Source organism: Athene cunicularia (assembly GCF_003259725.1).
Source record: "Athene cunicularia isolate RWA chromosome 2 unlocalized genomic scaffold, athCun1 chr2_part2, whole genome shotgun sequence".
Lineage (NCBI taxonomy): Eukaryota > Metazoa > Chordata > Aves > Strigiformes > Strigidae > Athene > Athene cunicularia.
Genome location: NW_020799096.1, coordinates 4284549 through 4300239, shown reverse-complemented (window position 1 = coordinate 4300239; position 15691 = coordinate 4284549). Strand labels below are relative to the sequence as shown.

Below are 15691 nucleotides of genomic sequence, written 5' to 3'. Positions count from 1 at the left end.
TGGGACAAACAAAGTTCACGTTTCATGGTATCTACCGAGTATTCTATATATTGGGAAGAACTCGTTCCCCGACCCCTCACACACACTCACACTCCCTGCACAAACAATCCCACAGATTTGCTGAGACACTACCAACAGCTCTCTGTCTTTCTCCCAAAGGTCAGATGCAGGGTGATGCTGGAAAGATCTAGTTTGGCAAACATTCCTTTTCTCTCTCTTATTGACAAAATGCTTATTTACTGTCAGCATAATTCTTCCTCTGGTACTATTCCAACTCTCTATTTTTTCAAGCTGCATAAACATTTTATTATAAAGAGCACACGGTAGCAAAAGTCCCTCCATGCAAGTTCAGTTTTATTTTTCCAATGCATTAGAACAACATAGCACACAGGGAAACCCATGAGGTAGCATATTTGATCGTCCTCTGCACTGAAAGCTTTAATTAGATTTTTGGACCTAAAAGAGCAGAGCCAGTGCAATTATAATGCAATAAAAAGCAAAAGGTTTTATTTTACATCTACCGTATTTTAAGCAGTACCACCATGTGTCAGGAAATAAAAGCCTGATCTTGCAGCATGCCAGTAACAGTGCTGAGGAGCAGCGTGGTCCATGAGTGCATCCCTCGCACAGCTCGCATTGCTACATGCACACATGAATTCATAACCAAGTGTGGAACTCGACTTACTTGTTGTCACTAATAAAATCAATAATTTCCTGTTCCATTTTCAAGAGTATCATTCTGTCCCTGTCAAAAAGAAATGCAAGGGTTTGTAGCATGAACTACCAACAGACGTTTTAGATGAAAAAATGAATGTATCTATGTTTGTAAGGCAATTTTGCTAGCATTGTCAACTGTCTTGATTAAAAATGAAACGTTCTGTGCTCTGGCACATCTGGAGAAGACTGCAGCCTGCTTTGCTCCACCTTCACTGACATACATGACAGATTTAGCTCTTCCTTGAGCTCAGCTACGGTCTGAGAGTTCTTCCAGCCACACCAGGCTGTGATCAATGCACTGCATAGAAAGACTCTGACTGCTATGGATAGTTTCGGTCCTTTTTCCACCCGTTTTTTGATGGAAAATGAGATTTCCAGCTAATATAGCTCTTTCATGAGAAGAGCTGCTATCCACAGAAAATTTCCACATTTTTTCCGAGACATCTCTTCCACGAGGCATTGATCTGCAGGGGAGAAGACTGGGCACATACAATCCAGTTAAGAGAGCACAATGGAGAACAACACCTTTGAACTATGGCTCCCAGGAGGCAATGCCGCAGCATTTCTCAGTCAAATGCTCTGTTTTCAACTGGAAGGTTTCAGATGTTCCTCTTTCCCCCCTCACTTTCCAAAAACATTCAAAAATTTCCCCAGCATATTTCCACACATGTATTTTTTTCTAAGCTTGACAGAGTGCATCTCTCCTTCTTTTGAAACTTACTATTTTATGCAGATAAACCAATCTGACTTTTCATCATCTATACAAAAGGTCATGCAAGCTGCTAGGTACCATATTATTCATAGTTCTCCTATAATTGCAGAATTATATGGTAACTATTTAACAGATTCAGTCAAAATGAACGTTGAAAATCACAATGTATAAAAATGTTACAGATCCTTCCTTATTTATTTAGAGGTAAATTTAACAGTGAGACAAGCTTCTTGCTCCAGATGAAAACTAGGGAAATACTGAGAGCCGAATTTGGCGCTGTGCACAAGGTTTTAATTGTGTACAGCATTGCTAAAAGAAAGCTACTTTATATTCATATACAATTCTCCAACTGCAATGGTTATAATATATTACTGCTAACATCATGTAGAGCTATATTCAAGAAGGTAAGAACGAAGAGCAGGTGTCACCGAAAGTGAAATTAAGCAATGGGTGACTGGACAGAGGAGTAGACGTTGATGATTTTTTGTAGCTTTTTGTTCTGTTAACAGCCTACTTTCTATACATTTTCCCTCATAACCATATCCCGAACTAATAAAAAAACAGTGTACAGTTACGGGAACTCTAAGACCGACAGCTGTAATTTCATCAGTGCTAGCTCTAATGCAGAAAATACCTACCTGGGGTTATTCTTTAATGTGTTAATGAGAAACTCATGCAAATCTATGCCTGTTGAGTCTGTATACTCTTGACTGCAATCTGAAAAATAAAAACAAAGACACACCACCCCCCCCTCATTTATTACATTTCAACAGTTACAATTAAGCTATGTCATACATCAAAATCCATTTCCAGCAACAATCTGAAAGCATATGCTTTGAAATAAAATGCTCATTTGGAGTTCAGCCAAGAAAGATCTATGTTTGGAAGCATCAGGTGGACATTTGCTGATCCTCTGAACCATTCTACTGAGAACACAGCACCAAAACTAAACACCGACAGAAACTGCTGGTTATTTGAAGATCATGAGATACCTTCAGTGCCACTCAAGACCCTGCCAAGCTCTTCCTTTAAACTACTAAATAAAATTTCAAAAATTAAAATAAGAAGTGTTATTCATCAGTGTCTCTTTGCATCACTTAATAAATGCGGCATACACGGCAAATGAAGCATCGTGCCAGTGGAAATTCTATTTGCATTAACAGACTGAAATCCAGTGACGCCCGAGAGTGGGCAGGTAATAGGGATGCGTGACAGTAGTCAGGATTAATTTTTCAGCATTGATGTATCGCCTGACTCAAAAGTACACACAGATCCTCAAGCTGGCGTGAACTGTGAGAGCTCCATTGAAGCCAACTGACAATTCACACCAGCTGCGGATCCACAACCAGGTAGGCAATGATTATTTTTGAGAGATTATACTGTAACTTTATACCATGGATTAATAAAAAGGTGTTTTTAAAAATATCAAATTTAGATAGAAGGTCTTTGATGAAGAAGCCTTAGTAGGTCACAATAGTAGATTGCAATGCAGGTTAAAGGTCATGGATGGATTTCCTTAGAGCATTTAAGAGAAATTCTCCATGAGAGAGGAGCAATAATGAAGATTACTCTCTACTGCCTACACTGCACAAGTGACATGCCAATACATTAACAGGGAAAAAAAGTGTATTAGAGTCTTATCTTATATAATCATATATATGTCTTTATACCAACATGGATAAGTATTCAGAATATTTAATATTAAAGAAAATTAATAGTTTCCAATATCAAACCTTAGTTTGGAAGGTTTCTTCACTTTCAAAACCCAATGTTTGTATGAAAAACACACTCTCATACATACACCTTTCAGGTTCTGAATTTTCCCTATGTATGAAAACAACTTTACTGTGTATTTATACACAAATATAGAGATGCATGGTTATAAAATCATACAATTCTTTTAATAACAGTAATTACAGCAATTTAAATATTTTTAAGTTCACCTTTTGATAACATTCTGATCTTGTTTTTTTCACTGTTTTTATCTTTATTTTTATCCTTCTCTTTTTCTTTCTCGGAGTCATCTTTACTAGATTTATCTTCTTCTTGCAAGCTAGGAAAACTTGAAAGCTGTAGTTGGATTGATTCCTGTTGGGGGAAAAAAAAAAAAAAAAAAAAAAGAGATAAATTTAGGGCCAGATTCAATAATCGTCCCATGGCTTCCAACCTGCAGAGATTTACAATTAACTATGTGTAGCTAGAAAAACTGAAGCCAGATACATTTCTTTCCTATTTGAAAAATGACCTTTTTTTTTTTTTTTTTCCCAGGAGAATAATGTCATCTTAAAGGCCAAATTCTATTGGTAAGTGTATTCCTTCCCTAATATTTGAACATTCTAAACTTTTAGTCTATGTATATTAAAGGCACTATATTATTTTACACTTTAGTAATTCTCACTTAAGAATTATTAGAACCATGAAATACATTTTATATGGGCTTTAAGTAATTCTATAATTTAATGAATACTCCACATGTTAAATGATGATCAATGGATAGATGTCTAAAATAGAACTTTTTTCCCCTCTTACTAGAACACCTGCAGGTTCATGTGAACTGTTTTTCAGATGTAATAGCAGTATCAGCTAGACTGAGCTTTCAGGCTCTTATAGTAGGAGAGTGTCAGGAAATTATAAACTCAGTTGTATACAAGAGAACTTCCTAACTTATCAGGTACTTTATATTTAAAAACATATGCATACACGCCTTTAGCAAAAGGGGTGAACCGTGCACTGCAATTTTCAAACAAGTTGTGGTAAGTGAACTCCTCCAAGGCATCACAACTTTTATCCTCAAAAATTCAGTATCTCTGAGACTATGAGTCTCTTTGAAAGCATGTTTCAGCTTTAAAAAGTTACTTAAACCTGAGAATTCAAGCTGGTTTGCATTTTCTGATTTTTTTTTAAAGAAGGACCTGTTATTTTCCACTTAAAACATTACTTTATATTGGCTTTAATTGTTTTCTTTTGAAGTTACCATGGTATAATTTATATATTTCAATAAATATCAATCTGGTTGAACAAAACTGAAGGAAGCCTACTCCTGTGTTCATATTCTTTTGGAGAAAAAAAATGGCCAAAATAATACCACACGCTTAAGTAGTGTAAAAATGCACATCTGAATTAAGCTGTCACAAAACTCCCTGGTAATGCAGTTTTCTTTAATAGAAGAGAGTCCTGTATGCCTGATAATTTTTTGTCATCCTATTAATGAAAACCAAATTCATCAATACTGGAGAAAATTAAGAGTTTCTGGAATACTAGTAAATTCCCTTCCTTCACAAATTTTCAAAGAATATTAGCATACCAGAAGATCAATACAAAATTTTGAAGTAAGCGGTGGGGTTTTTTAAGCAACCAGATCATTAGGAATTCTAAAGATGCTTTCTATAATTATTACAAATTTTAGGTTTCTGAATTTTTTTTTTTAAAGAACTACAAATCAGCCACCACAACACATGTAAGACAAGATCCTAACAGAACAAGATATCAGCATAAACATGCCACAGCAAGACAGAAATTGGTAATTTCTCCGCTTAATCATTATTGACTTTTTTGTGAAGTTCGAATGTGGCACAAAAGACTTGAGATGAAAAGCACTGTAAAAGAGAAACAAAGCCCTAGAGCCAAGATTTAGCCTGACCTACCATCCTTAACCCCTACTTCCGTTAGTTTCGGCTGACAGCATTAGCCAAAAACTTAACGTACAGACAGAAAGAGTAGGAACTCCTTGTCATTTGAGGTAAGGATACACAGAAAAATGTTTGCTAACCTGCTCAGCTACACTCAGAGGACTAATGTTATGCTTGCTGTCTTTCACTTCAAATGGTAGTTTGATATCTCATTCAAACAACAAGCTCCGGATCAACCACTGCCAAAAGACCCCAAAGGATAATTGATTCCCTGCACTGCCCGGAGCAGAGTGGCTGTGCTGCTAGGTTTTCAAAACAGGAGAAAAATGTAACTGGCCATGCTGTTCCCAGGATATTAATCCTAACCTTCACAGTGGTTGTTAAAATGCACTTATGGAAAGAAAAACGACAGACTCTACACATAAGCACACATATGAACATACAGTAGATACTGTCTTACATGAAACATAATATATAGTTGTACTAGAAGAAACACACAAAAGGGCTGTAGAGTCGTGAAAGGAAGCTACTGTATATTTTCTTAGATTTTTATTGATTTTTCTCAATAATAAAATACAATGTTAATAAATACATTGATACAAGGTAAGTATAGTGAACAACAAAATAAATGTTTAAATTGCAATAATACACTTCTTGGTCAATAGTATAACATTAAAGGCAACATTCCTTTTAAGTAAGGACATAGTGAACCATCAGGTAAGCGTTCAAGATCAAGTAATACAGGTAAACAAGTTTTTTCCCTATACAGGAAAATGAAGGCAAGTATTCAAATATAAATACAAGCATAAAGTCTGCAGTACAATCATACTCAGCAGTTCTGGCAATGTACCATACATTCTCTGGTAATTCCCTGTGCTTTGTAAACCATTAAGATAAAATAATATTAAAAAAAAAAAATCCAAACCAAAAATAAGCTTTTTCTCCTCTAAAGTGAAAGCAAAGCAATTCGGTTGGCACAAAACTTCCCGCATCCTTCAGCCAGTCCAAGGAGGAGCCTGCCCAGCTTTCCACAGCAAAGCTGAGCCACGTTCATTAGTAAAAGGTCAGCAAGAGCGAAAGTGCAATTCCTATCTAATTAATTATAGCAAGCCAATTATATCTTTAGGAAATGGATGTTGGGGTCCGGGGAGGCATTTTATCTCCTCTAAATGTTTCGATATGGTCAAAGAAATCTTTGCTGCAGCTGGTCAGAGTTAGGTAAGACCAGAGGCTGTGTGCAACAGGAACCCCTCCTCTGCCTGGCATCGGGGTGCAATCCAGACAGGGATTTTGCCTCAAAACCTGTAAGTCTCTTTGACATATAATACAGGTCCTGTGCAGTACATTATAAACTACCATGCGGTGCTTAATACAATCTCTTTATATTATTCTCCTTATCATTCTCCATTAAACAATAAAAAATACAAATGAAAGCAGAACAAAAGCCACGCATCTCGAATAACGCAAGTTAAGCTGAAAGCATATACCTACAACAGAACAACTGATAAAATAACCTGCCCATATAATGCATAAGCATCATTGTAGAGCAGTAGAACATGTAGATGTCCCCCTGCTAAACAACCTGGTTTTTGGTCTTTCAAAAAAGCATTAAAAAAATAGAAAAGCCTCTCCATACTTATGAGCTAAGAGGAGAGCTGGATTTGTTTCATTTCAAGTCAATAGAGGAAACAGTGAGAAAGTACACTTAAATGTGTTTCTTTGTTTCTGTGCTAAGCTCACAAGAAGTCACTTGCTCAAGCTCTCTCAGTGGCTGATCTCATTTGTACATAAACATCTCATAAATTATAGGCAGTGTTCATGATGGTTTGGGTTTGGATTTTTTTAAGCCTTGCTCTTACCAGGCAAGCAAAGAAGGATATTTCAGTTTTTTACTTTTGGTTTTTGGGGTGTTTTTTTGAAGTTAGTCTACAAAGACTGCCACCAGTGTTATGGTCCGAGGTGAGAGGTGCAGGGGACAGAACTCTACCAGCTGCTGGGAATACAACACTACCAGTACAGATAAATTCAGATACATGCTTTTTGATACTGGAAAATCTACACCAAGTTTAGAAACTGAATGCCACTCAGTAGGAGGCATCCTTGGCTCTACCAAGGTATTTTAGAGACCGAAGGACCTGTGAATTTTATGTGAAGGGGACACTGATATGAACTGGAGTCTCAGAGGAACCAGAAACCAGAGCATATTCATAACTGTATCTGGTGCAGCCTTGAAAGAGATAGCCTTAGAGAAAATAACATATTAATATTCTTTTTGATTGTTACTATTTTTTTTTTAATTTTAAAATCTGAATACTTTTGAATTCTTTTCCATTTGCTGAAATTTTCAGGGGGTCTGGAAAAAAAAGCAAACAACACCCTGTGATATAGTATAAAACTAATATTTCAAAATAAAGTTCACGCTAAACCAGATAACTTCATAAAAATGTGTTCATTTTCAGATGTAATTTTTCCCCCAAGACAAACATTGTTAAATGCCCAATTAAATAACATAATCATGCAACTGAACATGGAGGTCAACCATGCAGCTAACAGCAACGATTGCAAATGTACCTGATTATCATGAAGATTTTCTGCTCCCGGGCGAGGGGATGACTCTTCACACACAGCAAGACTCCGGACGAGTTTTCCTTTAGCTCCTGACTGAATAAGAGAGAGAGAAAACAAAACAGAGAACACTACTACTGACCCAAGTCACATAAGCTGCACACATCAGCTGTTCCCAAATAACTACTACCCACCCAGGAGCAAAATTGTATCTGCCTTCAATGCAGATAGAAAAAGATTGTAAGCAGTAAGCCATTTGCCACACAGAGGAGGTGGCAGGTTTTTTTTTGCTTTTAACCACTTCTGCTACAGTTCACGGACTTCCGCCAAAACTTGTAACAGCAAAGAACAGATAATCCAATGCTAAAGGTTATTCAACATTAACTCAACAGTTCCTCCTGTCATTTGGTTTTGGGGTTTGTTTGTTTGTTCCCCCCCCAATTATTCCAGTAGTATTATATCCAAGGAAAAGAGGCAATAAATTGTGCAAGTTTCATGGACCTGCAACCGGAAGATTAAAAGGTTTTTAGGGTTTGGGTTTTTTGTTCCTAGAAGCTCCTTTTTTTCTCCCCTCTTAGGGAGCTAGGCAGTTTCTGCTTCTTTATGTCAAGATTACTCCATTAAAATAAAATTCAAACAAAAACATTAATTACTAAAGCAAAAGGAATGAGCTTTTTCCTTCCTCGGTGGTGCACAGAAGCATACATGCTGTCTAACATAAGCTCACAGCGAGCCCAGCAGCATAAAAGTAAGATGGATAAATAAAGGGGAGCCTGACACATTTTATCTAGAGGAAGTCCTCTGCCTTTGTGCAACAAAATTATGGGGTAAGGAGAAGAAAAATAAACAAAAAAATACTAGCCACCACACAAATGATGAAAGGTCATAATTACAATTGCAGACAGACATTTGATTGAAATTCTTTATCCTACCATGGCATGCAATTCCAAACTGAGATGGACCCTTACCTTGGATCTCTTTTTCTGCTGGTTCTGATTTGCACCTCGTTTCTGGGTATAGCATAAAAGAAAAGCAGTTATTAATTCAGTGGAAAATGTGCGTGACAAGACCATTGCCAATAAAGAGACTAAATCACTCCTAAATGATATTTTAATCAGTTGCTGACTGAAAAAACAACTTCTCCAAACCCAGGTTGTAAAGCTGGGAAAACCAAGAATCATCTCTGCTCACTCTGTTCATTCTAAGAACAGGTATAAATGACAAAAACACACTGCACAGTGTTCTGTAATTTTGCATAATAAAAATGGAAGAAAAAGCATACTTAAGTAAATGCTCCCCCTCTCCAAATTTCTCTTCATTTGTAGTCCCCCCCTTTATTTTTATATTCGAATGAGCACAAAGGATTAAAACCCCCTCATCCGATAAAGTCCTCTTATCAAATTACCTTCTTAGGCTTTGCATAACAACTTTTTATTGGCAGTAACACCTACAAACCAAACCACACATTAAGTAGTTATTCATTAGTATTACCTGTAAATTCATGACATCAGGGTAGTTTTCTAAATCCCCAAAGAGGGAAAACAGTCAAATATTTCATCAAGCTTTAAACACAGATGTCTAGAAATTAACTTCTCAGAAAAATTAGTAACATGAACAGCAGCCTAAAGAGCTTGAGAGGTATAATAAATAACATGATTTATTTTATAAGGGGATAAAAGGACCTAAAATGAATTTTAAAAGAAGTCATCTCAAAATTGCAAGAGAAATAATAGGGGAAGCGTAGGCAATGAAAGATCATAGAAATGGAAAAGCAATGGTACCACACTGATATTTAATGCATTCATTCACTATTCTGGTCTTACCTGCAGCTCTGTCTTGGCATCGCTCAGCTTCTCCTCCTTCTCCTCTACTTCCGAGCTTTCAGATTTCTTAAGGATACAGTTGTCCGGGTTCCCTTCAGAGATGGTGGTCTCCTGCTCTTTCACAGCCTCCTCTGCTGTCTCCTGGTTCAATTTACCTTGCTCAGACATTCTTCCAGACAGAAATTAAAATAACAAGATTTGGTGATCTGAAAGGTCAAGATATCACAACACAAACACACACAAAAAAAAACACTGGGGGTGAATTCCTTTATTTATTTATTTTTAACTCCCAAGTAATTTCATTTCCTTTGGTAAACAAAACAAAACATGCGTTCAGAAGAGGAAAGCTACATATGTTCCACCTGAAGAGATGTACTGCATTGACTATGTTGAATTAGAGCAGAATTGTGGCAGGTTAAACAAGCAGAGGTCCAACCTAAACAATCTTGGTGGGGAGCAGATTGAAGGTGCTGTGATGCCCCAGCTCTGTTGCGCCCAGCCCAGCCCCAGGACTGCCAAGATGCAGACAAGCACCACGAGGGACCCTCCACTACAGATCTCAGTGGCACTAAGCAGGAAGGACCCATTCAGACTTCCAGGTCTGTCACCTCAGTGCTCCCCTCCCCTAGGCTGTTGTGAGTTTTTTTGTTTGTTTGTTTGGGGTTTTTGTTTTGGTTTGTTTTTTTGGTTTTTTTTTTAATAAAAAAAGAATAGCCAAACAAACACCACAAACAGAAATAAAAACCAAGCAGGAGCAACAACACTGTTTTTAGCAGTCAGCTATGGTTTTGTCCATAGCAGAAGCCCACAGTGCTCACTACCAGTTTAAAAAAAAAAATATTTGGAGGGGTAATCATTCAATATAAATATGAAATCTAAATTCGGTAATAAAGCTCTCAGGGTCAGTGTTTTCAAGCATCAAACTGACAGGTCCATTATTAAAATCCTAAGCCTCTTCCCAAACCCCATGTCACTCTCCAGCACTACGGAAATCCTACAGGAAGCCCTTGGAAGGTATTTCTAATGAAGGTATCTTAACAGAACTGCATTTACTCTCAGCTCACAACGGCTTGTTGTACAGAAGCTTTAAAGGCTTTTCAAAGTTAAAGCCTATTATTATTTTCTCTTTCTTTCTCTCTCCTCCCAGCTCCCTCCTGAAGCCTCCCCCACGGATCAATTGTCAAATGAGACTCATGAATAATTTAACTTTTTTTTTTTTCCCCCTATCCATTTGGCTTAAGAAGTATCTTCAGGAAAAACAACTGCAGTTGAGAAAGGGAGTTATTTCAGAAAGGGTCTTTGGCAATACCTTGACACTTCTCAACAATGAAACAGTGGCTATTATGCAAAACAACACTTTGCCATATTTCATTTTATAAGTTGTAATTAACATTCAACAGATCTGATATCACTTACCTTCATTACTTTTAAGATAGGTTTATAAAAAAAATAAGACATATAGAGTTTTAAAAACTACTTCTAATATTTGCTTTTGTTTTGACACTGTAAGCAAATAACAAAACCTTTCCTACATAACTTTCCCATTTGAGGACCGTGGATTTCACAAGAAACAAAGCTACATGGTTCATAAATAAACCGACTGGAATATGAAGCTTGCAAATTAGCTCACAGTAAGCCAAGTCAAGCTTTGAGTTGTTCTCCTTCCACCCTCTGCCCTCTCCAGGAAGTCCCATGGTATCGGCTACTCTGCAGTTACAACTGAAACTTGAACCACTTTACTAAAAATTCAAAACACAACGAATGGCAAGACCTGAAACTGGTCTGTTAAATGGCCTTTAATTTGCTAAGCATTTTCCTTAAGAAATGCACACGCGTGCACAAGTCCTTCATGGGCATATTACCCCGCAGCTCATCTAAAGGCTTACACAGTTTGCAAAAAACAATTACACTCACAGTTTACCAGGTGCACCAAAGAAGCCATTTACCTGAAAAACTGCTATAATTCCCACTGTCTTTCTAGTGTCTTCTGTTGCTCTTCGCTGGTTAAGTCCACACAAATGATCAATGACAACGTGAGTCCCATGTCCCCATTAACAGTTCAGAGTGCCAATCTCCATGCTGGTCCTTCAGAGAGTTTGACGGATCATAGTCAACCTGGAAAAAGATGAAAAGTAAATAATAACGGTAATGATCATGGTACAAGGTAAGGATGCAATAGATAGGACCAGATTTCTAACACTAATGACCAGCTTCAGGCAAATCACTTTCACAGCTTGATCCAGCTCCACCTGTCTCAAAACTGCCTGCTTCTTCTCTAATGAAGGCTAGAGCCGGCTGTTCAAGTCATAACAGCTCCTACGCAAGGAGCTAAAATTAACAATTGCATTATGCACTGAAGATTACTCACTTCAATTTTAACCTTTTTTAGTGAATTCCAGCACTTTTCATTAAAAAAACACACATATATACATATTTATATATAAGCTCATCTGTTTGCTTCAACAGAAATCAATGAGGGCATGAGGAAAAAGGACTTGTCTGCTTTATAACTACAGCTTCTGCACCAATTAAAATCTCAATAGTCAAACAGTACTGAAAAAGAAGCTAGGTGGGTGCTTTTAGAAAGTGACCTGCTTTGCTAGCATAGTGAATCGAGATGTTCATTTAATAAGCTGAATAAAAGTTGAAATGATCAAGAATGGGAGCAGGAGAAGGAAAAAATCCTATTCCCCAAACAACAGCCACCAGAAAAACTTTCTTTTGAGGCATTGTGTGAGGAAGAAAAAGGAGATCTCCAGGTTACAGTTCAGAAAATAAACCCAAAGAAAGAGTTGCCTCAGCAATGCAATTTATGCCATTCATCAGGATTGCGTTTGACTGCTGAATAGCTGATCTGACAGAAAAAGAGCATTTTGGGATGAGTTGAATTGATTTACAAGCCATGGCCGTGTGCTGTCTTGATACAACAGGCACCTCTTCTCAAAGCTTGCATATGAATCACAGTTGAAGTGATTAGCGCAAATACACAAAAACAGCAAATAGGAGGAAATGCTGGGGGTGGGGAAACAAAACTGAAAATCATCTCGCTCTAATATTAGACTCCTTGTTTCTGAGGCACATTTTAAATCGTGCATGGTTGCAATTGCTGTACAGTGTGTGGTAGCACATTGGAACTCATCACATTAAAAGAGCTGAATTTCATGCGCCAGAAATGGAATTTAGCCTTTCACAAAAATCAAGTCCTTCTCCCTCTGGGAACTCAGGCACACAGAGGAGACCAGCAGGTAGTTTCTATAAACTACCACTGCCCTTCTGCAAATTGATATACACAAAAATAATTATTTTTCTCAAACCACTTAATAATTTATACTAATAGAAGTATGTCTATACAAACTAATAAAAAGTAAATTTTCCCACTCACTTTTTGGTATTTCTTATGAAATACCAAAGAAATTTTGGTATTTCTTCTGAAAGAAGACTTTCAGAAATTTTGTCTCATTGACAAACATATTTATAGGAACATAATGGAAGCGGAGAAACAATATGGAAAATTATGCCTAAGCACTCAAGCACATGCAAATGTATTTCATGAAGCCAATACTCAGAGAGAAAAGAGTGAATAAACCACTGACTGAAAAACCTTTCCTCATAACCATCTTCCATTAAGCCTTTCCCTCATACTTCCAAAAAAGAGAGAAAGAAAAAAATAAAATCAACCAAAACCAACCACAAACCAAAAAACCTAAGAAAATACAGTGCTGCATTACAGTTTCACCTCAAAAACAGACAGCCAGGTGATAGAGTGCTGCAGTCAAAACCCTCCCAAAATTAACTGAGCACTAGATATCTGTACCAAAATCAGGACACAAAAAAAAATTATTTCAGGATTCTTCTGTGTTACCATGTGTTGTGAATTAACTATTCATAAGAAAAACAGAGCAAAACAAAAACCAGACAACAAACCAAACAAACAAAGGGTATCATATACAACAAGTGAACAGATCTGCCAAGACTCCAATAAAGAGCGTCTCTGGTCTTGTGCCACAGACACTCAACGTAAACTTATCATGCTTTACCAAAGACATATTTCTTCCTAAACTGAGTTCCCCATGTTATTACATTTAAGATCTGATGCCAATATCATTTTTTGTTGGCAATGTATGAGACAACCATATAATCTTACATTAAAACAAAAAACACCCCATAAATTTCCCCAAGAAAACAAAAGCAAGTGGAAAATGAGCTTACAGTGTGCAGCTATCATTTTTCAAACATGCAATGATTTTTTTTTTTTTTTTTAAAATCTCTCATAATGATCTTCTGGGGGAAAAAAAAAAAAAGGCAGAAAGAACTGAGACATACAGTAGTCACAATCTAGCTCTTCAGCTTCCCTCAATATAAATTTCCTCCTCCTCCTCCATTAGGCAATTTACAAGTGATGACTAATCATTTACATACTACAATACGTAAAATATACTTCTGGTTGTTTGGGTAGCTTTTTGAAGGATTTGGGTTTCTATAAAATACTTCATGAAGAGTATAAATAGCAAAAAGTAATCAGTCAGAAAATAGCCATTAAGAGCAAGACATTTTGATCGAAAACACATCTCAGTTTCTTGCGCGTTTCCAGGATTTCTGGTTATTCAATAATGAATGTACTTTTTACTATTGTCAGTCCTGCAGTGACAGTGCTGTTATGGAAAAACATATTGGATTATTCTCTTTCTTGTACATCAACAGAAGTGTCAGAAATGATTTGACTGTCAAAACCTGCAGTAGCAAAGTGATGTAAAAAGCTGAAGAAATGCACTTGTGGCTTTGATCCTCAGGTAGAAACCACAAAGCTGGTTACTAGGCGAAAAAATCCTCTTCTTTATTTGCAAGCGAGCAAAATTTCATAGGGGTGTTGGGATCTTAGAAGCGGACTACAGGAGCTTGCAGCAAAATTTCAGCCTCTAATTCCTTAAAGCTTGAGTAAAACTTGAGTATTGGACACTGCAATGCAACAGAAAATACAAGGGCCCACCAAACCATTTGCAGAAGCACTTTAATGGAAATATAATCTGTTTTGATCAGCATACATAGGATGGAAATACTGGAGATTTTCCTTAATTTTTTTTATTAACAGGATTTTCACTTTAGGAGCTGAGAGAATTAACAAGCTTGAGCCGCTACTGCTAAAGGTCAGAGAGAAAGGGATGGAAGAAGGCATGTATGGTCACATATATTTGCAGAACACAAACCATGCAGATTCCAAGAAAACTCTGTGGGAAGGAATACACTTAATTTAATGCAAGAGTTTAAAAACCCAGAAGAGCTATCAAAAAATGAGCAAAGACATTACAAAGACCTCCTCAACGATAGATGACCAACAACTGAAATTATACGGAGACATCTGACAAAACCTTAAAGAGTACCACAGGAGAGTAAGCACTTTCTGTATTACGGATTGGGAAACGTTTTGATGGTCTCAAAAGGTATCACATACTGAAGCAGGAATTCTGAGACCGTTATGCTCCCAGTAAGTAACAACACGTCCTCTCAGAAGAGATGATGAGCAGGCTTTAAGGCCAAACAGCATACTCTTAACCAAGAGCAGGCAGCAGCAGCAGGAGGCAGGACTGAACCATGCCAGAGTGAAATCCAAGGTTTTTTTCTTCAACTAAAGTGGTTAAGTGTCAAGGTAAAATCATTTGAGCCCAAACAGCTCCTGTAACTGAAAACTGGCTGATGTTGGCAGTACCTACATGTCAGGAACCTTATCCCACAGCGATTCTCCACTCACATGAGTGGCTCGCAGGGACAAGCGCGTGAGCTGGAAGCAGAGATGTCTATCATGATTTCCACTATGCGATATATACCTCATCCAGAAGTGTAAAGATAGCTTTTACTCATTATTAATCACTCATCAGATTCCTGGAAACCACTAGAAATGGACTGTGGCATTATCTTAAGATTAGCAGTACACACAGCCATTGACATTGCTGAACTCTCATGGCTTAAAACAAACTTCCCATTATTTGACATTTTCTTAAATATTCCAGTTCCTACCATCAAGCAAATCTATGAAAATCTCACTGAAAACAAAATCTTCAACTCTGTGGTGGCTTCAAAGAAAATCTTCAGGATATAAAACCTGTTGTTCAAAAAATCCAAACCCAAAACAGAACAACCCCACCACCAAACCCAAAAAAGGCAAATAAAATATCTTCTAGAGTTTTACTTCGAACACACTACTGCTCAGTTTTCAGTCCTAATCTTCAGGACCTACATCATTAGACAGG

At 37.2% G+C, this 15691-nt stretch overlaps 1 protein-coding gene across 6 annotated transcripts in view; it reads right to left on the bottom strand.

Annotated features, from left to right (window-relative positions):
* ARPP21 (cAMP regulated phosphoprotein 21) overlaps positions 1-15691 on the bottom strand; it is a 140119-nt gene that overhangs the window by 94782 nt on the left and 29646 nt on the right. For all 6 annotated transcript variants that reach the window (XM_026843874.1, XM_026843875.1, XM_026843878.1 and 3 more), the window contains exons 2-8: positions 11393-11561; positions 9447-9652; positions 8592-8633; positions 7630-7719; positions 3373-3517; positions 2068-2146; positions 686-745 (exon numbers count right to left, since the gene is read on the bottom strand). In XM_026843874.1, coding sequence (XP_026699675.1) covers positions 686-745; positions 2068-2146; positions 3373-3517; positions 7630-7719; positions 8592-8633; positions 9447-9614 — 584 coding nt within the window. In that variant the 5' untranslated portion in view covers positions 9615-9652; positions 11393-11561. The remainder of the gene's footprint in view (positions 1-685; positions 746-2067; positions 2147-3372; positions 3518-7629; positions 7720-8591; positions 8634-9446; positions 9653-11392; positions 11562-15691) is intronic.